This window comes from Engraulis encrasicolus, chromosome 11 (assembly GCF_034702125.1).
Source record: "Engraulis encrasicolus isolate BLACKSEA-1 chromosome 11, IST_EnEncr_1.0, whole genome shotgun sequence".
Taxonomy (NCBI): Eukaryota; Metazoa; Chordata; class Actinopteri; order Clupeiformes; family Engraulidae; genus Engraulis; species Engraulis encrasicolus.
Genome location: NC_085867.1, coordinates 42,509,412 through 42,536,310, shown reverse-complemented (window position 1 = coordinate 42,536,310; position 26,899 = coordinate 42,509,412). Strand labels below are relative to the sequence as shown.

At 42.8% G+C, this 26,899-nt stretch overlaps 2 protein-coding genes across 2 annotated transcripts in view; one reads left to right on the top strand and one right to left on the bottom strand.

Annotated features, from left to right (window-relative positions):
* The window catches only part of ccng2 (cyclin G2), a 5,718-nt gene extending 2,497 nt beyond the window's left edge, over positions 1 to 3,221 (top strand). Inside the window, exons 7-8 of the mRNA XM_063210684.1 lie at positions 270 to 475; positions 2,132 to 3,221. Coding sequence (XP_063066754.1) covers positions 270 to 475; positions 2,132 to 2,258 — 333 coding nt within the window. The 3' untranslated portion in view covers positions 2,259 to 3,221. The remainder of the gene's footprint in view (positions 1 to 269; positions 476 to 2,131) is intronic.
* taf1c (TATA-box binding protein associated factor, RNA polymerase I subunit C) lies at positions 4 to 26,899 on the bottom strand. Its single transcript, XM_063210682.1, has 15 exons — positions 26,517 to 26,899; positions 25,328 to 25,433; positions 23,279 to 23,334; positions 23,102 to 23,185; positions 22,486 to 22,541; positions 20,971 to 21,218; positions 20,406 to 20,534; positions 18,770 to 18,887; positions 14,787 to 14,858; positions 13,853 to 13,988; positions 11,436 to 11,564; positions 10,889 to 11,066; positions 7,950 to 8,087; positions 5,532 to 7,464; positions 4 to 454 (listed from the first exon to the last, which is right to left on the bottom strand). Exons 1-14 carry the CDS (start codon positions 26,628 to 26,630, stop codon positions 5,579 to 5,581), a joined length of 3,450 nt encoding a protein of 1,149 aa, XP_063066752.1. The 5' UTR covers positions 26,631 to 26,899; the 3' UTR covers positions 4 to 454; positions 5,532 to 5,578.

Sequence of the window (26,899 nt, the reverse complement as noted above, 5' to 3'; positions counted from 1 at the left end):
ATATAAATAAAAATAAAATAAAAAAGAACCAGAACCAAAATGTAATAAAAGGCACACGATATCGTTCCATAGACTGGTGAGGTATGACACCCAAGCCATGAGGAATCTCAAAACTCAAGTCTTCCCAGAGCCAGTTCTTGCTCAGGCAGGGTGCCTCAGTTGGCGGTAGAAGTAGTAGGGCTGCTCTTATGCAAGTGAAGCCTATCTCCAGTGTTGTGACGCCTTTGGGCTTGTTTCCCTTCTCTCTACCCCCCCCCAATCCTCCACAGATCTCGGATTCAGAGTTGCAGCAGTGGAGAGTTCTCGTTGCCCAGTGCCTGTCCGAGTACTCCTCGCCCGAGTGCAGCAAGCCCGACCACAAGAAGCTGGTGTGGATCGTGTCGAGGCGGACCGCACAGAACCTGCACAGCAGTTACTACAGCGTCCCTGAGCTGCCCACGATCCCGGAGGCGTGCTGGGATGAGGAGAGTGAGAGGTAAAAAAAAAACACAAACACACACATGAACATCCATGCAAATTGGGTCACACACAGAACAGGGTGATAAAAACATAAAACATCATGATAGCCAATCAGTTACTTAAAGTGATACGGTCCCATTTTTGGAAATAAGCTTATTTTACACCTCTCCTTGAGTTAAATAATAGGGTTTTACCGTTCTCCCATACTTTCAACCGTTATGAGTATGGCAGTGCAAAATTTACCTCCAAGCTAGCAGTTAACATTGAGTCCTATGAGACCAGTTAGCCATACCCAGAGAATGGTGGAAGGTACAGGAGAACGGTAAAAACCTATTATTTAACTCAAGGGGAGGTGTAAAATAAGCCAATTTCCAAAATGGGACAGTATCACTTTAAAAGCACACATTGGAAGATACAAACTGGTATCAGGGGAACCAACTTGGGAATGACAAACATCACACAAAGGGTAGCGGGAAGGGGAACATCTCTCAAACCCTTTCTTTTAATGACACCAGATACCTGGGTGACAACTTGTAAAGTTTTAATCAAATGGATTTGGCCTTCTCACAACACTGCCCACTGCCTATTAGACTTCAAATTCAGAAGTAAATATGTCCAGGTAAGAGTGAGCACCAGCTTTACAACATACCTCCCTAATTTGAAACAAAACTGAAGTTGGACATGAAAGGAAAGAGGGACAAGGAGAAAGTTGTTAACCCTCTAATCGCCATAAAGGGTTAAAAGGAAGGTGAAAGGGGATTTTTCCATGTGTAAGGGATTTTTCCGTCCCGTGCTCACGTCAACTCTCGTGCCACTCCTTTTGGTTTTGGTTCACTAGAACAACATAGACTGTTGCTAAACAGTACAGTATACTTAAACATGGCAGCACAAAAAAATTCCATTGCCATTTCTGGCCATGTTACGTCTCAACGAGTTTGCCAAGCCCCCCCAGCTGTTGCTATCAGGTTTCCCAACACCGACGCAATGCTTACGGAAGACTGGTCACGTAGATCAGCTGGAGTTTACAGCGGCAATCCAGACCTTATGTAATTCGCTACATGATGACTACCATCGCGTTACAGGCATTTCATTAGAGAACCTAAGACCTAGCCCATATGACTCAAACGAGTTGCCAGCAAGACCGTCTACAGTCCTAACATATGGCATACCTGAGAAACGGGCGGGTCTGTGTGTGACGCAAAGGAAATAGGTGAAGTTACATGTTGCGTAACAGGAAGGACGGGACCAGTGGTTGCCGTGTACTTTGAACGTCTTGTTGTGGTTACGGCCACTGTATGTACCAGACGTTCTAAAAAGCATTTCACACTGAAAGGGCCCTTAACTATGAAAACAGCTGGCTACGTCAAAAAACAACTTCTACAAAACACACCCACTACCTGAAATAGTACACCAAAAAGAAAAACAAAACAACCACCAACCAATCTAACTCAGTGCCAAACAAAATGGGCAGTACCGGTATTTCATATCCAAAGATATGCAAAATCTGTCTTGAACCCCTAACCAAATCTCTTAAGACGTCAGAACAATGTATGATTACAGGAGTAGTACAAAGAGTCTGAAGTTATTCTGTGTTGGTGTGGTTAATGTGTGATTACAGTGGTAGTACAAAGTGTCTGATCCTAGCTGTTTGGTGTTGTTGTTGTTTTTGCAGTGAGGACTGGTACGAGGACGTGAGCTCCGGGGAGGAGAGCCTGAGCAGCTCGCTGGGGAGTGACGCGGAGGGGCCTTACTTCCCCATGCACTACCGCTGCCAAAGACGAAAAAGCCCTTCCTTCTAATCGCCCTCCCTCACACAACAGTGCCTGCCTGCCTTCCCTCCACACAGGAGAAGAAAAACAAGAAAGAAGAGAGAAAAAAAAGAAAATCACATATGATTTCACTTCTGTCTTCCCCGCCCCACCTTCTGAAGGCGTTGATATCCGAGAGCCAAACACACTCGGATTTGATGGTTCTCATTTTTTTTTTTAAATATGTAAGCTGAAACTGAATATGTGGAGGGGCTCTGAACTACACAAGTCTGGCAGCTAACCTAACTCCGTAACGGATGTTAAAAAGACAAAAAAGAAAAGAAAGAAAACCCTTTCGTGACATGTAGCTAACGTAGTTTTGTTCCAAAAAAAAAAAAAAAAAGTATTTGGTGCATGTTAAAATTTGGTCACATTCCAGGCGATTTCAAACTATTTACTCCACACATCCCAGAAGGTACAATAAGACTGTTCTAGAACAAGGATTGCTCAGAGATTCTGGGTGGTTTCCTGGCTCTGGGTGTACTTTGCACAGTTACCCAAAACGATTGTTATCTGCGAGCTAACCAGGGGGAGGTTTTTAGAGGCCTGGAGAAACTGAACGTTTCCCCCAAGGTTACATCAGTGCAGACATTTCTACATGTGTGCATGGTGTTCGGGACAATTTGGTTTCTGTACAATGTGTGGTTGTTTGTGCGTGTGTATGTGGATGAGTCTGTGTGTGTGTTTTTGTTAAACATTATTGCCAACTTAGGTTAGGTCTTAAATTTGTATGTTTTTTTTGGTCTCCACTCTGAAACTGTATGTGAAAAATAATGTATGCTGACTATTGTCACACAAAAAAACTTTAAAACTGTAAAATGTACAAAAAGCTGTAAATTTGTATAATGTTTAAAAATGTATAGTATGTTGTAGATATTAACTTATTTATTATTCTTTTGTCAGTTTATTGAAATTCATATAAAAAACTATTTTGAAAAATCTTGCTTCACTGTGAATACTTCGGGGGAGGGGAAATCCACATCAATGAACAGACAACACAACACTGAATACTTCAAGTCTAAATCAATGACCAAATAATCAACTTTTAACTGTCAAACAATTATAAAGTAGACTCCCTTTAGCTACAGGCCTACACTGAACACTTCCAACAAATCAGTCAAATAGAACCACATTCAGCAAGTCTTTAAGCAATTTAATAAAATGCTATGCCCAAGGCACTAGCAAATGCCCCATGATGTACACATCATTCATACATGATCATTGATGTTCAAAACTAGTTTGACACAAGTGGTATATATGAATGGCACAGAAAAATGATGCCATGCGTTCACTACAGCTGAACAACACGTGATTGTTGTCGTAGCTTACAGTGAGGAGAATAAGTATTTGATCCCTTGCTGATTTTGTTGGTTTGCCCACTAATAAAGACATGATCAGTCTTTAATATTAATGATAATATGTATTCTAATATGGAGAGACAGAATATCAAAAAGAAAATCCAGAAATTAACTCTAAAGAATATATAATAATTTATTTACATTTAATTGAGGGAAATAAGTATTTGATCCCCTGCCAACCATTAAGAGTTCTGATCCCGCAGATCAAATGGCACTTCCAATCAACTTGTTATCTGAATTTAACACACCTGTTAATAGTAACCTGCAAAAAAGACACATTGAATCTGCAGAATCAGTCCATAGAATCAGTCAATCAATCAAACTAAACTCGCCAACATGGGACAGACCAAAAAGCTGTCAAAGGATGTCAGGGACAAGATTTTAGAACTCAACAAGGCTGAAATGGGCTCCTGGATATTAAAGAGCAAACTGTTGGTGCATTTCTTCCCAATTTTAGGACATACAAAATGATAATCAATCATCAATCTTAGGCCTGTCTCTGGTTCCATACAAGATTTGACCTTGTGGGAATTTAATAACCAGAAAAAAAGGAGATAAAGCACCTTAAAACTGTATGGGAGGAGCTATGAAATGATCTCAAGGCAGCTGGGACCTCAATCACTAAGAAAACTATTGGAAACACTTGATACCACAACGGATTAAAATCTTGCAGTGCATGTATGGTACCCCGGCTTCAGAAGGAACCTGTTCAGGCTCACCTGAGGTTTGCCAATGAACATCAAACTGGATTAGGATATGATTGGGAGGTGCTGGAATCAGATGACACCAAAATCAAACTGTTTGGCATTAACACAACTCGATGTGTTTGGAGGAAGAGAAATGCTGCCTATGATCCCAAGAACAACACCTTCTCCAATATCATAAATGAAAGTGGTAACATTATGTTTTGAGGTTGTTTGTCTGGCCAAGATACAGGACAACTTCACATCATCAATAAATGGATGGAAGGAGACATGTAAACGTACAATGCTGCATGCCAACCTCTTTCCCACCACCACTAGACTGAAGGTGGGTCATGGATTGGCCTCCCAATATGATAATAATCCATAACATACAACCCAAGCAACGAAGGAGTAGCTCAAGCAGAAGCATATTAAGGTCATGAAGTGGCCTAGACAGTTTCCAAACATTAACCCTATACTAATCCTGTGAAGGGAACAGAAGCTCCCATTTGGCAAGCTACAGTCATACAACTTAAGTGATTTAGAGATGATCTGCAAAGAAAAGCGGACAAAAATCCTTTCTAATATATCCACAAACATTGTCATTAACTGAAAGAAACATCTGACCTCTGTATGAGACAACAAGGGCTTTGCCACCAAGTAATTTTGTCTTCTTTGACTAGAGGGGTCAAATACTTATTTTCCTCAATGGAATACAAATCAATTAAAATATATTCTTCAAAGTCATTTTCTGGATTTTCTTTTTGATATTCTGTCTCTCTATATTAAAATACATTTTATCATTAATATTATAGAATGATCATGTCTTTATTAGTGGGCAAACCAACAAAATCAGCAAGGGATCAAATACTTATTCTCCTCACTGTATATGCAACATGACGGCAAGTAATGCACGTAAATGCATTAATAAGTCGTCTTCGCATGTTGTACTTGTAACTTTGGCTTCACTGCTGGGCCCACAGTAATTATGAGCTACTGTGCTATAGGGTGGTAATACAATGCTGTAGGTCTCCAGCTTACCAGTCACAAGCACAGATGTCTGGAATTAATTTCTTTTTTTCACCATTTATTGCAACCGATCAACATTTCTGAACACAATGATCCTAACAGAAGTGACAGTATGTTCAACACATCTGCATCCCTGGCACACAGTTGTGCACGCACGCACACACGCAAAGTTTAAAAGATAAAATTTCACTCACCAATATCAAAGTTTCTCTCTCTGCTGCTATAAGTTCCATGTTAGTCCTTAGAAGCCCATGCGACTCTTCTTCTTGGGCTGGGAGGTCTGCGAGCGGGCCGGGCGCACCTGCGGCGCTCGCTGCGATGAGAAGAAGGAGGAGAAGCTGGAGAGCTGCGAGGAGAAGCTGGAAGGCTGTGAGGAGGAGGAGTGGTGCATGATGGGTAGGGACTGCTGCTCCTCATCCGCCCCGAGTAGCGACTGACTGGGCTCCTGGGAGCTGAACAGCGACTCCATGATCTCGTGCTCTGTGCGTCGCGGCGGCCGTTGAGGTGTTGTGCTCGGAGCCTGCTGCGATGGCTTTAGGGGAGTCGAACTAAGCGTCTCCTCTTGTGTCCGTCGGGGTTGTCTCTGTGGCGTTGGGGTTGGAGTGCTGTGCCCGGCACGTTGGGATGGCTTTAGGGGAGTTGAACCCAGACTCTTATGATCAGTCTGTCGGGATGGAGTCTGTGGTGCAGATGTCGGAGTATTTGGCCCAGTCCTTTGGGATAGATTTAGGGGAGTTTCTGGCTCTGTGCGCCGGGGTTGTCTCTGTGGCGTTGTGGTCGGAGTCTTCTGCCCACTCTGCCGGGAGGGCGTTGAGGGTGTTGAACCAAGCCGCTCCTGCTCCGTCTGCCAGGAAGGTCGCTGTGGTGTAGAGGCTGGAGTATCCTTCCCAGTCCGCTGGCTTAGCTTCAGGGGAGTTGAACCCAGACTCTCCTGCTCTGTCTGCCGGGGACGCTTATGGGGAGTGGAACTCAGGGTCTCGCGTTCCGTCCCCGAATTTGCCGAAGGACCCGCCTCCTCCCGCCGGTCTACAAGAATGGACTTCTTCGCTTGTGCTGCGGGGATAAGCTTCATGTTCACCTGCGTGCTCTGGAAAAGTGGCCTGCCAAGGCAGATATCCGACTCCCAAGTCGGGTTGAGCTCTTGTGAGGGTGGCCCGTCTTCAGAGTCATTGGTGACGGGGGGGTCGTTCAGCTCCTTCTCCCAATCCGAGCCCAAGTCCTGGCTGCCGCAGGTCGAAAAACCGGACAGGTCCGAGTCCGAGTGACAGCTGAGGGACGAAGCGAAGCTTCCGGAGAGCGACGGTGCGCTCCGGCGTCGCCGACCCTTCTCTTCCCGCCGCTTCCGTCGCAGCTCCTGGCGCTTCAGCTCGTTGTTCAGCCCCATGTGGTCCTGCCACCACTGCTTCCACTTGCCCTGCCACGACACCGCCAGCCGCTGGCTCAGATCGTCGTTCCACCTGGAGGGCTCCTCGGCCCCCGGCGCGGGGGTCACGCGGAGAGGAGGCAGGTCAGTGGCAGAGTGGGTCAGGACCGAGGCTGCGGCGGTTCCGCGCGAGCCTTTCCTCAGCTGCTGGCGCACACTCTGGGCGGCCAACTCGACGAGCGGGTCCCTCCCCCCGGGTGCGACCTTGAAGGCCAGGTCCTCCACGGGTATCACGTGATGCGTGAACGGGGACTTAGGAGCTTGGTTCGAGTCGAGGGCCGTGAGCCAGTCTTTCCACTTGCACACCACTTCCTCATGGGGCTGAAGTGTAGTCTTTATGAGACCCGAGGAGGCAGTGGTGGTGGTGGGGGCAGAGAGTCCGTCTCCCTGCCCACCTTCAACCTCACCATCTGAAGCATCAAAAAGATCCTGGCTGTAGTCGACCACTTCAATATCAGCCTTTTGTCTCCTCGGTCTGGTACGATGATCGTCGTCCTCGTCCTCCTCATCATCATCTGAGGTATTGACAGATGCTAGAGCCCGGAACCTCTGCATAATCAGCCTGCTGCCTGAGGTCACGGGGGCCCCTGAGGGTTCTTGTGTGTCGAGTCCAGAGGAGAGATGCGCAATCTGGTAGAACAGGTCCCCAGCTGCAGACAGCTGCAACACACACATGTGCTGGCCGGTCTGCATGGCTGCTAGGCCTGCGGGAAGAGGCAAAAAAAACAGGGATGTAACATTTCTGCACGTATGTGCTCTATTTTTTTTCTCTTCTTTACTTATACATACCTATACATATTTATACTGCATGCATAATATATTTAAAATACCGCCTCAGAAAACTTGACTGCTTTGACAAATTAACATTTTGGGGTTATTTTTGGTATTAATTCCAGAAGAACAGATAAGATGATCTGATATACTGTGTAGGGCAATGCAGGTAAATAGACAATTCAGATAGGCCTACTGTATGTGCCTAGGTTTGACTGTGCTTGCATCTTTACTAGTCAGAATCTGGTGATTTTAAAAACCACAAGCCTTCATAAACACATTTCAATGCAGTCAGGCTACAGGGTTGTGAAGGATGTGTGCTACTGTCAGTTTCACTGAAATTAATTTTGCATCCCTGAACAAGACTCGTTTAAAAAAGGACAAGACATGTATGAAACATGTCATGCAGGTCTCGTACCGGCAGCTGGCGTGGACAGCCTGTCCAAAACAGCCTGCTTCCTGTGGGGCAGCCGGACGGGCAGGTGGGCCACCGCCTCACTGGGACTCAGCAGCTTCTGATGGGGGCCTCGTGCCACACAGGCAGTAGCACAGCCACCTAAAAAAGAACAGCATACAAATACGCATTATTTACATCATTATTTACAGACAGAGACAGAGACGGAAGCACACTATTCAGCCAGCAGTACTCCGTCACTGGATGAGATGCCAGAGATAAGACGTGACCGTTACCACTTATTGTGTTGGTATATAAATAGAGTCTGTTGGGGGGTGGGGGTGGGGACAGGGCTGTTCACAGAGTTTACCTCATACACATCTGTGGGCGCCCAAAGCAATGAGTTTGTTGTTCCTCTTTTTTTCACATAGTCAAAAATGTTTACTGTACAAGAACAGACCCTTGCCAATACAGTCATTTCTGCGCCAGGAATTGTTATTATTCCAACATTAAATACAAAAAAACCCTTCCCGTTTCATAAAAATAATCCCCTTCAAACATGCTACAAACCTAACCACCAAGGGTGACTGCCTATACTACACAATGAAAAAGGGAAAACAAAAAGGGAATCAACTGTGAAAGTAAGCAGTGGTGGTGGGAGTGGCAGACCCTCCTCTACACGATGTCAACGGTCAAACAGATTACTGGGGCTGTGCCCAGATTATTAGGTGTAGCAGGAGGTGACTGATACTCGCTGCGGTGGAGGAAGATTACACGCTGAAACAGCCCACTATGACTAGTCAGTACAGTAGACTGGTGTGTCCGTTGTCACACAGGGAGAGGCGTGTCTGTCTGCTGACGGGAGCAGTGCTTTGTTGTGTTGAATAAAGTGACGGTGGCAAAGGCTGCTTACGTTTCATCAGACAAACGCCCTGCTTGGAATGTGTGTGCCCCTCAGCAATTTCCTCAGTAGCACAATACCACCTAACCATCCTATGTACTGTGTGGGGAGGAGTGCAAATCAAGCAGTGCCTGACCCTAAACCTCACTCTACAGAAAGTTTGTATGCTGACTGGAGCTGGGCTTTAGCAGATGAAACGTCAGCGACCTTTGTCAAGGTCACCTCATTCACCACCACCACACCAGAACATCATGCTTGCCCGGAATTTCTTCAGTAGCACAATAGCCATCTTAACCATTTTATGCATGACATGCAACACAAGGGCCTCACTCCTTCTCATGAGATGTAAGCTTAGTGTAAATAAAAGTGCTCGTCTCATGAAAGCGTCATGTCTGCTGACTAGAGCTGAGCTGACGGTGATGAAACGCCTGCAACTTTTGCCACGGTCACCTCAAACAACACAACAGATAAGACTTGTGGAATGAGGTCTTGACCCCTTGACATCCATCAATATCAGAAAATATTTCAAAAGGTATCCAACCCTGTTCCACACCAGCTTAGAGGACAAAAGGCTTCTGCCCTGCATTTCTTTGCTCATACATCATTACATACATATTACTTTGCTCATGGCATTGAACCATCCTATGTATAGTGCAGTAGAGGGTGCATATCAACCCTTGCGTTGTGTTGCGAGGGTGAATATCAACCCCTTGTGTTGCATCAGACACACTGTAAAGAAACGTATGCATGCTGACAGGAACTGTGGTTTGGCTGATGAAATGCAAGTTCAACCTTTGACACGTGAGGGCTTCCCCCAGGACTTCACAGTTAAGGCAACCACCTTGAAAAAATATGTTCATGTAGGTGTTTGTTGTCATTGTGAATGTCATTTTTAAAGCTGTTTTGCAATCAATTATATAAGCCAGTAAAGCCACTCGTTTTGGGGGATTTATGTCACATTTCATATGAGACTGCACAAAATAGCCTTTCCAATGATGGCCACATGTGTTGTCTAACATCCCCCCACCAGAAATCTCAGACACCTGCAACAACTTTGTAATGGGATAGAGATTGAAGAATCTCAACAATGTTTAGACCCTTTGCACTGTCTCCTGTGTTGCATCAGAAAGGAACTGAGCCTGCTAACTGGAATAGTGCTCTGAGACTTGATGAATCATTGGCAAACTGTGACAAAAGCAAGTCATTAATTCTGATGCAATCAGTCGGTCACATCTTGTTTTGCCCCAAGTGTCGTCTCGTCTCCCATGTTGCATCAGATGTTAAGTACAGCACGAATCAAACTTTCCTGAAAGGACAAAAGTGAGCATATATCTAGCCATCTAACAATCTATTACGTGAACCCATATAAAGTTAATGGAGAGGCTGAGGAGTTAAATGTCAACACACCAGACTACAATGCTACACGGATCCATTGACTTTCACTAGCTTAGCGACATATTCCCTCTTTTAACTTGTCTTAAAGCAAGACAACGCTTAACATGAAAAATAAGACACTTTACCACCTTTATAAACCCCAGCCAACGATTTTAACTGTATTAAGCCCCAAAATAGATGCATACCCTTTAACTGTAGAAGCTCTAAATGCCACCATAACATTAGTAGTTTTAAGTGAAGTAATGACTGATGAAAATGTGCAGGTTTGACTACCCCAACGCATTCACACACCTCTCCATCAATATGAGTAGCAGCTGCCTTACATTTTCAGAGAGAGTCTAACGGGGATTTCAGAATGAAAGAGGTGCAAATAGGGAAAATGTACAAATATCACGCCCACTTTTTTGCGTCAGTGTCGCGTAGCATAATTTCCTGGCCAACATATCATTATTGAGTGAGCCTAAGCTGCTGCTGATCTGGGTACTGTAGCATCGTGAGCCACTCTGTGTTTGTGGGAGAGAGAGAGCGAGAGAGAGAGAGAGAGAGAGCGAGAGAGCGAGAGAGCGAGAGAGCGCCTGGGCTGGATTCTGATTAGAGTACTGCATCGTCATTTGCTCCTCCGACTGTGTGAGTGAGTGAATGAGTGAGATTTGAGTTTGGTACTGACCCGAGTACTGTAGCATCATAATGTCCTGGGTGTCCTGAGAGCCCAGCAGCACGCGGTGGTTCCTCTGGGGCGACGTCCCCGGTAGGACACTGGCGAACATGGGGGGACTCCTCATGCCATGGTCCCACTTCAGCATGGGTATGGATGGCATGCGCTCGTCCATGACGTAGGCAGAATACTGCCAGAGGAAACGCACACCAGACAGATTACAGACTTTTACAGGGCAGTATGCACACACTTACGGTAAAATACAGTACTGCACACACAGTTCAGTTATCCATGAAGACCACTAGACTAGGATATACGTTTAATTTACTTGACATATTTACTACACGCATCGATACATCATAATCTCAAATACAGATCCACAAGAATATAGAATCCAGGATGGCAAAAAAGACAGCCATGTAAATGATCAGCAAATGCCTTCTTTGTTTTGTAAAACCCTTTTCCACAAATATGTGCACCTGGTTTGTATTTCAGGAACTTTAAGATCATCCCAAAACAGCCCAGTTCAATATATTTTTGTAACAGAAGCGGTACAAACCTGTGTGGTCATCAAATGGTGGTGGCCATGCACCTCACTGAGGTACCGCGACAGGATCAGCCGCTCCCCGCTCTTGGACTCGGACACCATACCAATGCGGAATAAGGTGTAACTATGATCGACACCCGCCTGGGGGAGGGGGAAAGAAAGACAGACAGACCAATGTCTTCAGATCTCAAGTTCAATATATATATATATTTATATTTGTTTTGGTCCTTTTTTTCTCTTCATGACATCACATTTGTATCCAAAACACACTTACAAAAAGGTAGGAAAAACAAATCATGAATTAGAAATCAAGTCATGATAAGCCATTTTGACAATGTTCTCCTAATTTTGCCTAATATAATTTCTCCTAATATAAATATAAAGAGAGGATAACCAATGCATACCTGCCAACCTTTAAAAAAAAATTGAGTAGCAACTTATCGCGGCGCTGCAATTCATGGCGCAACAACTTGGCATGGCAAAGCAACAGGGCCGTCGGCGGGCCCATCTGAGAGGCTACTTTGTTTAGCATAGTCTGCCCTACACCTAGGGTTTCCAAATGTCAACAGGGAAGATATGAGACACTTAATTCAGGCAGGGGGTGTAGGGGTCCTCCCCCAGAAAAAAATGCTTTTCTTAGATGCAATTTCCTGCATTTTAATGCATTTTAGCCTAACATCCCGTATATCTGGCAAATAGTTTATCTTGCTCTTCACAGTACTTTGAACTACCATAATTTATTAAACTTTCATGGAAGATGTTTTTTTGTTTTGTTTCACACCATAACACCAATAAAATGCTATGATATAGTGTGCTGGAATTCAGGCCTCTAAATTAACTTTATTGATCACCAGCCAATATGGCTGTTAATCTTACTAGTCAAACATACCACCAGTCTGGCTAGTAAGTGGCTATTAAGTTATCCTATGTACCAGCCAAACAGAGCATTTGGTCACTTGGGGGGTGTTAAGGAGCTGGAATTGAGTATGAAATTGAAGCATTTGCTGATTATTTTTTTGGCTGTAGAAGGTACATGTAGGAAAATGTATAATTTGATTATATAATACCGAGGCATTTCAGTGATTTTTATGAACAAAAAGTTGAATTGTAATGATTCTTTCATCATCTCCCCCAATATTAATAAATGGTGATGTCACCTACTGTGAAGAAGCATCAGCAGTAGAGAAAAAGATAAAGACAAGTGTTATCTAAGCTAGGATAATATCAGGTTAATATTATTACCTTGGGGGCTAACATCAAAATCACACTTGCATTCATTCAGTACAAAATGCGTCATGTAGTGGCTCTACTGAGGGACGGGGGCTAATGGCCATTGCTCTTGGAACTTCCACGGTAACTTTTGAGGGGCATGCACGCTTCTTTTTTTACTTCTCTGCATAATAGTTGGCATATCTACCCTCATCTGCCGCCATGAGCTGGCTATTGTTCACTGTTCGGCACATATATGATGATAGGAGAATTGATTTTATTAATTGCCATACGTGATTACGGATAGTAGTCGTGGAGTGATACATATTTGGTATGACGCACGACCTGTTACACCTGTTCACAGAATGGGCCACGACGCATGGGGGAACAGTATTCCTTACGGTGCCATGGTAGGTTACGGATGTACTACAACCGTTAGAACTATCGCTTCATTTTCCCGTGTTAAAATGATCCGACGCAAAGGGAAACCGAATTTAGTTTGCTGCTAATCTGCTAATTTATAGCGCAGTCATCGACACACATTTTATCATTCGGAAGTAATCTCGTTTCGGTCCAATATCAAAACAAACAACAACATATTGCCGTCAAATACGGCGAAACATTGGGTGAACCATTACGACAGACCTCGGCCTTTATTTATTTTCATAAGTTTACGGATTTAGCAACTGACGCAATTCACTATTCCCATACAGGCTACCTTTCTCAAAGCCCATTTACCTTTGAAACGGTGATTTTGACGGTGCTCATTTGTAAAACTACAGTGACAGTACCAAGATGGATAATACATGATGACAGGAGGAGGACACTTGTGTCAGAGATTACCCAGTCTCTCTGCTTGTGGGATTTCGAAGCAAACTTTCTATCGGTAGCTGATGCCTCGACTCGAGAGGAGCGCAGGCAGCACAACAAATGAAGACCTCTAAACTAGCGCTCTGATTGGTCAATATTTCCCCCCCACACGTTGCTGGCCAATGGAAAGGCCAGCGCGAGACAATTGCAAGCAGAGCCATATCTACGGCTCTGTCTGGTTGCAAGTCTACAGAGAAATTTATAAGGGCCCATGAACACACTTTGCTTTCGGTTTTTCCCGTATTTTGAAGTGACAGCGCCGTAGTTTGATGTCAAAATCCGTATCTGCTACACAAAATGCGTAATGGTCGGCAGGTATGCCAATGACAGAGCAGCAGTATGCAACTCACCCTGAAGTCTGTGAGGTCGGCTCCAGTTCGGTCGGCGTAGACCATGATCCTGGGATGGGAAGAGAATTCACACCAGCGCCACGCTGACTTGGCGTTGAAATATAGGTTGGAGTCCTCCTCTCGGACTTTGGCTAGTCTAGCAATAGACAATAGACAATATAAACAATTATCAGCAAGGCTGACAAAACCAAATTGTATATTTGTGAATAGCAATGGTAACTTTGATATTATGCAATCAAACTTGAAGGTATGTTTTTGTCAATAGTTAGGGCAAGGGCTTTTTGGGAGGTTGCTTGGGTCATGGTTTGTCCATCAGTCATAGTCTCTCTCCAAAGCATTCCTAAAAGCTGGACGATGATTGCTTCAAAACGATTATTGCGTAACAAGGTGAAGGTTGGAGTCACTGAAAACACCAAAATACATTTTTGACATACATATCAAACCTTCATGGTTTGTGCCATTTTCTCATGTGTCAACTACAATCCTATCCATTGTAATAGTGAGTAAAATGTGCTGTTGGGGTGGGGTTGTTTTCGTGCACCAGTGACCACTATTTTTTCCCTAACGTCAAGTCAGCATCATATCTTAAATTTTAAAAGTTAGGTTCACGCAGGTGATGAACACCACTTTGTTTTATGAAAACCAGAGATATTGCAGTGCTGACACGCACATTAATGATAGGCACATCTGTAGAGATTTCTAAGGCTTCACTACATCAGTAGCAAGATGAGATCCACTGCGGGTGCTTGTAGAACATGTTTTGTTTTGGGAATGATACATGTTGTAACGCACATCTGCTAAAGCGCTCAGAATGATTGCTTTGAGACCAGTTGTGATAGCAGAAGCACATCTAGTGCGGAACGAACGGCAATATCGTCTTGGCAAGCTCCAGTCCTACTAGCACACAGAGTGCAGCAAGCTGTGGCCCACTCACCCTTTTCCCACTGTCCACAGACACACTGCTCCACTCTCACTGGCCACCAGCAACTCGTCTGATAGGTGGGGGCTGGAAAAAAAAAGGTTGGACGGGACAGTTTATTTAAGTCACACGGAAACAAAGAGAGAGAGCAAGAGAGATAAACTGGGGGGGGGAGACACAGAGAAAGGCAGCGAGAGAGAGAGAGAGAGAGAGAGAGAGAGAGAGAGAGAGAGAGAAAGAAAGAGAGAGAAAGAAAGAGAGAGAAAGAAAGAGAGAGAGAGAGAGAGAGAGAGAGAGAGAGAGAGAGAGAGAGAGGGAGACGGAGAGAGGGGGGAAGCATAGAACAAAGCAGTCATAACAGCTCTGGACTGTGAAAACTGAACCATCTGGCCACATTCCAAGCTAGCGACGACAGGCAAAAAAAGTAGCGTTGCACCGTCCTCAGCACTGCTGCTTCTCTTCATGTTACCATTCCTCTGTAACTGTAACCTCCGTGGCCTATATTTCAGGAAGTCGCTCTGGCCCAGTTGCACACTAACCTGCCTAAAGGCCCTGTTGGGGCCTACTGGCTGCCTGTTGCAGTCGTACAGCATACCACACTGTCAGACTCTGCCCTCCCTCTACTGAAAGCCTGAGGACTAGGCCCAACTTTAGCAAGGTTCAGTTGCCGGCAGCCTCAAACACTGCTGTGCTGATCCTGTCTGGTCTAGTCAAGACAGTCAGCCATGGGCCACACGCCTGTCTGCTCTTCTTCTTATGAGACATGCTCTTATCTTGCCTTACGCAACGAGCTTCAAGCACTCTCCAAAAAGGATATTTGGAAATGTAATGAACTCACCCACAGTATGTGCAAACATTGATCCTCACGGCTATGATCAATACAAGACCCAATACTAATATAGAACACAGAGGGCTTTTTAAGACATTTTTCGACGCTGTCATTGTCAACACAAATAGAAACAACATGCAGGTTTTTCTGTTTCAATTAAACACACTGCTCTGCGTTGCAGGATAGTGAGCATGTTTCCCCACCCCAATACCCCAATGATGCAGTACACTGCTCATCACGTAACAGGAGAAGAGCTGAAGTCACCCCACAGGGAGGCAAAACCTCTCCCGTTATCATCCCTGCTGGACTGCCTACAGGACTTACAAGGCAGCACTTCGGTTGGGCATGCTCTCTCAAAGCCATAACTCAGTGTTTCTCAACCTTTTTTTAGGCGAGGCACCCTTTCAATTCATGAAAAATTTCAAGGCACCCCAAACCAACAAGCCGAAACATGGCATCGCATCCGATACCACACAAGCTTAGAAAAGTAACATATTTGGAGACGTCACACGACCTACGTTCGAGGTTGCAGCTGACTGGGTGACTGGTATTTACTTTATTGTGCGTAAATGGCAGATGAAATATTCCACTGACTAGCATTAACATATCAATTTAGACAAATATGTATTATATTGCATAATTTATTTATCAGCCACGTTTCCGCAGCACCCCTAAGGGTGGCCCCCGGCACCCCTGTTGAGAAACATTGGCATAACTCACAGAACCAGTCCTATCTTACCCCCAGTACATACAGTCTGTGACTCTACCATCAATTTTACGTCACCGATCTACTGCAAAATCCTGGATATCCTGCTGTACTGAAGGAAACTTTCCACAACACTGGAACAACTTTAGATAGTTTTTCTTCAGTTCTACTGTATTTTTTACCAGCTAGTGAATGTGTGTGTATACAGGACATCATGATGCTACAGTACTTGGGATTATGTGCATTGCTTGCTGGCTGACAGCTTAATTTGCTGCCGCATCAATAACAAATCTTCACTCTTCATTTACATGCTGGCCTAACCTGCCCAGCCTCATTGCTTTGTAGTCTAGAAACATCCGCATCCTTTGGAAAAAAAAAAAAACCCCTAAGCATGCATCATCAAAATACAATTTCATGTCCCCACTATACTGCACTGTGCAGTACAGTGCTCAACGACTCATTACCTTGGACAATCTTTAGATACCATTTCTAGCTGGGTTACTGCATTGCACCCAATGAAGCACACTGTCCTACCTCAATTTCATTTAGAACAGATAGACAATGTGTACGCGTATACAGATGACTGCAGTGTGTGGGATTGCAATGCATATTATGTGTATTGCAAGCCGACAGCTAAATATCCTTTTGTATTAATAACTTATCTCTAGGGCTGGGCATTATCGTCATATAAAAGCGTATATCATGACCTTTCTCCTATATCGTTTATATCGTGATAGTAATTTTATCAATTTTATACAATTGAATATCATTTAATTACATTTCATGTTGTCACAATACACACTATAAGTTAATGTAACTGTAAAAATAAGAATAGAAAGATCCATTTTAAAGAAAGGTTGTTTTGCGACATGAAAAAATAAAGAGCAAATAAAGAAACTAGCGTATGCAATTGTGCTATATATCGTTATCGTGATATAAAGTAATCCATATCGTGATATTGTTTTTTTTCCATATCGCCCAGCCCTACTCATCTCTACTTAACATTTCCAGCCTGGCTTAACCTGCCCAGCCTCATAGCCTCATAGCCTCAAAGCCTCGAAACATCTGCATCCTTTCAAGCCATACCTGTCAACTTTGAGGTAAAAAAATAGACAAACAAGAAAACCGATTTCATACCAAACTTTTTTCAAAAAGCCAAATCCTGACAGTCAACCAGGCGACAAGGACGAGTCGGGCAGTGGGTTCTACTCTGCTTTATACACAGAGTGTCCGCGTGCAAGGCCAGGCCTGTCCAAACCCATTCCTGTCCAAACCCCCCCACAACGCAGGTTTTCAAAGGAGCACGTATAGTGTACAAAAAATGTTAAATATCAGCTTCTCTATTGTCTTGTCACTCAAATTGTTGATGCAAAAAATTGTGCTGGTAGAGGTTGGAATGAGGTAAATTCGCACGATTCGCTGTTCAGAGGCTCGTGTTCACCATATGAACCATGGTTTTTTTTTTTTTTTATCATGAACTGACGATTTCTGCGAGACAAGGAGTGGACACACATGTCTGCGGAGCTCAAGGGTGACAGCTCGCATTTTTAAGGAACGTGAATTCTTGATGGTATCTGGCATAAAATCTACTGGCAGGTAGCCTGACAAGCCAGGGGTGGATTTCCCAAAACTTAAGTTGCTTACTACATTAGCTACTTTGTTGTTTTCAATGCATTTTCCCATTGGCAACTACCGAAGTTGCTAACAACTTCTCTTTTGAGAAACTCACCCCTGACCCTTTCTACTTTGATAGCTGGTGGTGGAATAAGCAGAGGGGTTGTGGCTTCTCAGGCTAACAGGCAGGGCTGTGGGGGTTCATTTCTGGACCTACGCCTCTTTTTGATCATGATAATTTGATCATTGGGGTATTATTGGGAAAATACCAAATCGGGAAGAGACCTGGAATAAGTCAGAAGTTGGGAGTTTGCTGTAAAAAAACGGGAGGGTTGACAGGTATGCTTTAACCCATTTTGTCCTTAGCCCTTTTTGGGAAAGGGTGCCCTCTGCCTATTAAATCCTGAATATCTCAGCCTCCGAAGCACATACAAACATGAAATGAATTACATTTAAAAGCTAGGGTCCTCGTTTTGCCTTGGAGCGTGTTCATTCAGCTCCAACCTACACACATTTTTAATAAAACAGCTCAAATTTTAAAAACCTGAATGCAGCGTATATGTGCTTCCAGGACACAATGGGTTGAGCATGTCGAGCATCAACACAACCAGCAACCTGACCAGCTGCAGTTTTGGGTCATGGTACCCAACTGAGGAATTTGTTGAAACGCCAGCTGATCTCTGCTCTTTTGATAAAAAACCCTGTCAGACATCACAAAGTGTGCAGATCAAGCAATTTCATCTCTTCCCCCATATTATAGGGTATAGATGTCATAGACCTGAAGAGAAACAATCTTTTTCGTGTGTATTTGTATGACTTACTCCAAAAACATACAAGACAGCAGCATACCTCACAACCAGGCATGTCGCTGGCTCCTGTGTGTGAATGACTTCCAGCGCAGTAGGCCTTTTGCTCTCTCCCACCATCCAGACTCCACAGAAATGGTCAGAGCGCACACCCACATTCACTGAGGAACAAACACAGAAATAGACACGTGTGTGTAAGCACGAGTGTGTTGGCACCTAACCACCATTTTTCATTTTAAGAATTTCTTTTTTTTTTTACAGCAGAGTCGAAGACGGTGACAGGAAGCGAATGGGACAGAGAGACAGGGAAGGATCGGGAAACGACCCCAGCCTAACTCGAACCGGGATCCTCGTGGGCCAGCAAGCCCAAATGTGGGGTGCTTAGCTCGCTGCGCCACAGCACCCCCTAGAATTTCTTAATGAATGGCATTATTTTGACTTGGGTAGCTAGATGGCTTACAACGATTTGGAACAAGACTGGCCAAAACTTGCAAGCTGACTGTCGTCAAACCAGAAGACAGCTGATACAAATCTTGTGCCTGCATTCCATCAACACTGATGTATTGCCCTGCTGTCAGCTGGCTAAAGGAAATGCCATCTGGGCTGGAAACAGGTCCATTTTTGGACACTCTCCGCCAAAAACAGCGTGCAACATAAGTACTTCAGTACCAGCGTCAATACCTTTTTATTCTCAATGTGATTTTATTTCCCTGGTTAAATAAAAGGTAAAAAAATAAATAATAATAATAAAAAAAAACTGCAATACCAGCATCACTAAGGTTAAAGGAGAATTCCTGCCAATTTTAATATGCAGTTGTATTGCCCACACTATTACTCATAGGCAGGAATCAGAAAGTCAATGAAGCGAAGATTAGCTTCAGCCAATTAGCATTGGGACCATTTCCGTGCACGAATGGGAGTTGGGTACAAGCAGTAATGCATGCACATGTTGTCAGATAAGCAATGATATCGCTTTCTAAGTCAACTCCACGCACATCCACGAGACATCACTGCTTAGCATTGCATGTGGCAAGAAAGTCATGCACCTTGTCGCCACTTTCTATTCCAGGTGATACTCTGTTTTCAGATCCAAATAAAATCAGAGCTGCTCCATGTGTCACTCCCAGTTGAGCATGGTTACAGCCAAATGGTGAGAACTGGCTCTGAGCCCCAATGTTCAATATGGTGTTAACCATGAATTGGCTGAATTAACTAGCTTGGCCCTGGCCATTGCTATGTATGGAGCGCAGGACTTAATCCCCCTCTCCAGTTAAGCGTCTTTGAGCATCATAAAACACGCTACATAAATCCTATTATTATTATTATTATTATTATATCAATACCTCAGAGGCAGGAACTGTCTTTGAAGTCTGGAATGTGTTGCTTTGAGGGTACAGTGGCTCAATGCGGCAAGACGCCACACCATTACGACGATGACACAGGCTTGATCACGACCCACGGTCCATTGCCAATACACCCCGGCTCCTCTCACTAATATCCTACTACGTTCCTTCACTGTCCCGTCCTAAAAAAAAAGGTATAAAAATCCCAAAACATATCTTTAAAAAAAAAAAGAAAGAAAGAATGTATTGCGTTCAGTTGGACAAACCATTACAATAAATATAAAAAAATAACCACATACACCAACAGGGCTGCTAACAATTTGCAGGTGTACTCACCTGTGCGGGTGTAAGTGCCAGTGCTAATCTGCCTGACAGGGCCGTTCAGTTGGCAGCTAACAGGGCCACCCACCAGCTCCAGACGGGAAAGGCCATGGACGTCGGCCCTAAGCGCCACCTGATGGAAATCTGTATGCATTACCATTAAGGCTTTTCTCAAAAAGTACGCTGCAATGACAAATGACATGACAAATCCAATGGGGGGATTATCATGAACCTTCATAATGCAATAGATCCACTTTGAATTTATCCACTATATTGTTTAATCCGTAAGTTTCATTCATTTCCTTGCCTCCAATTAGATTTACTCCACTACACTACACTAGACGAAACTTACAAGGGCTAAATAGCACTTTGGACCCATGTACAGCATGCATGCACTGTATGAGAGCCAAATTGTACTTGGACCTACAAATGATTTTTGCCAACTAGGACATTTCATTTTGAATAAAATCATTTTTTTTCTTCCCTCATCACAACACACAAGATTCTATTCATAATCTGAGAAAAACAACAATAATTCAGTATATATATATATATATTTCCCCAAAGAGGAAAAGGATACTGAGGGATTGTGAGGCGTCCTGACCGTCATAGATAAGGACGCCATCTTGGAAGTCAGTGGAGTCGGTGAAGGAAACACAGCCAAGGGTGCCCCCTGTGGCCAACTCCTGGTAACTGCCCTGCGTCTTCTGAGAGGCCAGCTCCTCCTGCAGCAGCTCAGCCAGCAGAGCTGGAGGGAAGTCGTGGATGACATCTTCAAAAAGTTTGTCGTAACATTGAGCTGTCTTGGGGTCAGTTACAATCGGGCATCTAAAAGAAACCAATCAATAAATCACCAATGGTTTTTTGTTTAGAATAGAATGTGATCATTAACACCACACCACAAGCCATCTGAGAAAATACAAGCAATTCTGATCTATTAAAATTAGAGGTGCACCGAAAATTCGCCGCAGAAAATATTCTGCCGAAAACGCAAAAACAGACACTTTCGGTTTTCGGACGAAAGCCAATTGAGTGGCCGAATCGGAGGCTGAATACAAAATGGGCATTAATTACACTAATTTCAGTTCTACTCTAACATTTGAAGACTTCAAATACACTATACAAATATTCTTTCAAAATTTCTTTCAAAATCACGTCTAAACATTTATTGTAAGCCGTAGATTTAAGCAATATTTAAAAATAGTGAAGAACACAACTTTTGATAACTTTTAACTGAATTGTAATATTCGGTTTCGGTATTCGGCCAAGTGATTAATTATTATTCGGTTTTGGTTTCGGCCACAAATTTTCATTTCTGTGCACCTCTAATTAAAATATAATGTAATTGTAATAATTTCTAAAGGTACAGTATGTAGGATTGCTACCAGACTTGGTATTGCAACTACACTGCTCATTGGTCTGTGCTGTTTATTCACAAATTGGATCTTTTCATAAACATTTACAAAGTAATTAACTAGTATGACGAAAGTATAGTACATTTCGTAGCTAAAAATGTCAAAGTTGCAGAAATGGAGAAGATCCAACTTTTCATGTATGAAAAGTCAAGTGCAAAGAAATCCTGCACACTGTCCATTCCACCAACAAACTTTAATACAACGTTTCGGTCATCCGACCTTCTTCAGGTACCCCGCTGGGATAACATCCTACGCACCTGCCCAACTACAGAGGTGTGCAAAAGCGTCTTTGTTGAACATGTATGAAAAGTGTAATTTTCCCAGTCTGACGGTGGTGGTAGTATTTGCGGAAAAGGTAATATTTGTGAATGAGCAGCATGAATTCTGGAAATGAATTAAAAAACTGTATATACTCTGCTTTTAAGATATTCTTATACATCTTGCTTTTAAGTTACTCTTCTGTGCAATGTCATCTGTGCCTTCAATTAACTATTGGAGTAAAAGTCAAAGTATACATAGTTTGAATTTGAGAGGCATAAAATACAAAAAATGTCTCATTTACAGTATATCCTGTGGATTGATTTCTTTCTTTGCATATGTGTGCTTTCACTATGGTAAGCTTTGCAAATAAGTTGGTTTTCATTGACATAAAACAATAGACATACTTAAAGAGGTCTTACGTGGTAAATTTTAACCTTTCCAGAAACTTCCTCCTCCATAACATTGATTGAAATGTCTGAAAGCAGAGAATGGGTTACATGGTGAAAAACATGCAAGGAAAAAAAAAGGTGTCGCTTGTCATGGCCACAAAAAACATGAATACAGAATTTCATATCTTAAAAATCAAATCAAATTATTTTATGTTTCCAGACTAATCAGAGCCTGTAGACAGCAAGAGAGTCTCATACCTACGAAACGATTAACAAAGCAATGCATTTATGATGTGTATTGACTATTCAATATAAAGTATAAACTTTAAGTCAACACAAAACAGTTTTAAATCAAAGAGTTTTTAAGTGGAGATACATTTTTTTAAAGGGGGAAATATTACATTTAATAAGCCAGAGGAAAATGTGCGCACATCAGTAGCACAGGTGCTGGACCAAACAAAAGATCATTGAAAGGAATACATAAGTCTGCAACACTGTTTGATGCTCCCAAACTAAATTTAATTATGCCATTAAATTTTGTTTGGGAGCATGAAACAGTGTTGCGGACTTATACATTCCTTTCAATGATCTTTAGTTTGGTCCAGCACCTGTGATACTATATTTTCCTTTCAAATATTTTATTTACCTGTTCATGTGTCAAAGATTCTGAAAGGAGGCGACCCATTGTTTGAAAGGCATACTTGGAATGATCCAGGTAAAAATTCCGCATCTACAATGAAAATTTCTGCATTTGTTAACATTTGAAACTTAATTTCATAAACAGCAGGAAAAATGATCAATGAAAAAAAAAGGTTACATTTACCTGTTGAGTGAAGTCCGCTGGGTCAGTTTTACTGAGGTGATGAGAAGACCCATCAGCTGTTGGAGGACAGGGATGGGCGTTACCGAACAGGCATTTCACAATGTTCTTCAACCACAGCCCAAAAGTAGTCAAGTCAAGTCAAGTCAAGTTTATTGTCAAGTTCTTAACATGCACTGGTCATACAAAGAATTTGAAATTGCGTTTCTTGCTCTCCCATGCAGACATAGACTAATCTAGGTAAGGACATAGACAGTACTCATACATGGACATAAGACAGTATGGACATAGACATTGCTCATACAGACATTTAAAGTGCAAGACTGGACAACAGAAGACTTGTAGAGAACATACATTAAGAGGAGGTATTTTGTTGTGCTTTTTCTTAAAGTCCTTTATAGCGTTCTGACATAGTAATAGTAGCAGTTGAAGAAAATAAATAATTAAAAAAGGTTTATTAAAAAAGTATTACCCCTTAGCAAGTCTGGGGTACCTATGATTAGCTTGGCTGATTGGGTTGATGGTAAAACTTGCCTGTGGCACGTAATAATTTCAATGTCTCTTAATACTTTGACAGGTTACATTTTTTTCTAGAATTCACACATGGATGCTTGTGGACAATTTCTCAGCTATTGACTTTTTTGGCTGCTCTTTGCCATGTACCACTCAGCTAAGGTCCATGTGATGAACTACTCTTTTGGTGTGTGTGTGTGTGTGTGTGTGTGTGTGTGTGTGTGTGTGTGTGTGTGTGTGAGTAAGAGAGATAGAGAGAGAGAGAAATAGATCTGACTTTGGCTAAATGTATGTAAAGCATGCTGTGTGGTTAATATATACAATGATGTGTGTAATCTGTAATGTCTGTGTTTCTTGTATTTATGCATGTATGCTACGGGGCAGTGTTAATTTTGTCAGCTTTTTTTGATTTAGTCGTAGTCTTAGTCACAATGACGAAAATCAATTTTAGTCTTAGTCATATTTTAGTCATTGCCTTCCCAATTTAGTCTTAGTCTTAGTCTAAATGACGAAAATTAATTTTAGTCTTAGTCAATTTTCAGTCATTTTCGTCATTTTAGTCAACACTGTACATTACAGAACTTCTCCACACACTTTTAACATATATCATTGACTGTAGAGAATAAACCTTCTCAGCACACTGCTTCTCTTTTTAACATATATCACACTGTACAGAAAAAAACTCTTCACACACTGGTTCTCTTTTTTTTTTTTATTTAATACCAGTGTTAATTTCGTCAGCTTTTTAAAATTTAGTCTTAGTCTTAGTCACAATGACGAAAATCAATTTTAGTCTTAGTCATATTTTAGTCATTGCCTTCCCAATTTAGTCTTAGTCTAAATGACGAAAATCAAAAAAGGGCATTGACGAAATATTTTAGTCATAGTCATGGCTGACGAAATTAACACTGCTACGGGACACCTTACAAAAACAGTTCAGTCAATTTCAATATGCTGTTGTATTGCTCACGCTACCCTTGACTTGTCAGTACCCGGTGAAGCCACATTTTTCAGCTCAGCCCTTTCCGAGACATGAGCTATTCTAATGGGGGCAGCGTTTGTTTACATTTTTAAAAAATTATCAAAGGCCTACTTCAAATATTTTTCCAAAAGGTACCGCTGTTTGCTAGTTGTCTGCTGATGTTGTATAACCTTTTGGATGTTTTTAGGAATAAATAAAAATGTTCTTTTTTTAAAATGTAAACAAAGCGCTGCCCCCATTACAATGACCAGGATCTCGGAAAAGGCTGAGGAAGAAAAAAAACAAATCTCAGGTGCTGACAAGTCCAGGGTAGTGTGAGCATTACAACTGCATGTTGAAATTGACTGAACTGGTCCTTTTACTTCCCTCGGGATTAATAATACTCAAGGCCGTAGCATCATGGTAAAGGAGAACCAATGATTACAGAATTGTGCCTAGTTGAAATGCTCAACGGCTCAAGGAAACGCACTGCCCACAGTGGTCTGGGAGCAAAAAAGTTGATATATCAAGTTCGGTTTGGCTGCATGTCGGTCTGTCAAAGTATGGATTGCACTTACTGTTGTTGGGCGGCAAGAGAGGCACCACCATGGGCTGCGTGGGGAGCCACTGTTCTCCCTTTACTTGATTTTGAGCCTCCCATTCTATTGTTTGGCCAATGAGCTGCTGTTTGGGGGGAAAAAAACAAAAATAAATACAAAATTAGCCAATTTTTAGTTACATGGTAACTTATTGTGAAAAATGTGTATATGTCCATTAAAATATTCCTAAAAACATTGTCCAAAATATAATGCATATTGCACGTGTACCTTTCAAATGGCAAATGCTCAAGATCTTATTACTTTAAATACAGGTATTTAATCGGTGTGGGGTCTCTACAAAAACAAGCAAGTAGGCCTACGTGGGCGCCAGTGAATGACGCACAACAAGCAACAAACAGTTTACACACAGAAGTGCACATGTGGAGAATCCCTATGCACGTGCGACCACACCAATCCCAACGTCCAGACACGTACACCATGCTCTTTTCATTAACAGATAGAAAAACTGATGGCTGATGGGGGACACAGGCAAACAATCCAGTATGTCAACGTGCGCACGCGCCAGACAAGAGTTTGACGTGTTTACTGGCACACGCTTGCCGTAATTCAGACGGAAATTGCATATTCAAACGTTGATAGTTCATATTCCTTTGTACTGGTTAAACTAGTTACTCTCAGTCAGCGGTAAAACAAAGACGAGAGACGACACACCGGACAAAATAAACCTAACTGGCTGCCAATGCCATCCCCATCAATATTAAAGGATTCCCAGATTCACGCTCCCATCTCATTACACTCCCATTTCATCTCGCTCCCACTAGCCAGACTAACGGTACCACCGCCATATTACGGAGCCAGTTATCTTGTTGATGTTAGTTTTTTGTTTCTAACCCTAACCTTAACCCTAACCCTAACCCTAAACCTAACCCTAACCTTAACCCTAACCCTAACCCTAAACCTAACCCTAACCCTAACCCTAAACCTAAACCTAACCCTAAATTGCTTGTATGTGGCAGTATATGATAATACGTGAAATATAATCGGGTGGGGACCGCAAGTCCGGGAGTGATAGAAACACCGGGGACCGCACGTCCGGGAGCGAACTCCGTTGGGAGTCTCAGTCTGTATGCCTATTAAAGCGTGTCCGCTCGGGCGTTGTTTCCACGAGACCACGAGTTGCACCAAACATTACATAAATTGTACTTACATCGATCACGTGGCGATAAGATGTTCTGCATCCAATATTCGCATGTCGACGAGGACAAGGAGGGTCATCGTTGAAAAAAGAGGAAAAGAGCCGCTCGGGGAATTCGTGGTCCATTTCGGAGCCTTCAAAAACACATGTCCCCGGTCTGGCCTTGCCGAAAGAGACAAGTCAGGACATGTTCGTTAGTACTAGGACACGTTACTATCAACTCCACGTCGTCCTGCTTGAAGCAAAAACATCTCGGACATAATCCACCGGTGATGCTAATTCGCGTATTACATCAACAATTTAGGAAAAAAAATAGATAGGGCCTTTGTCAGCGAAAAGACAGCCGATTGTCAAACAAGTGCACCATTCGACTACCTCGTGGCTCCTGTGATTTT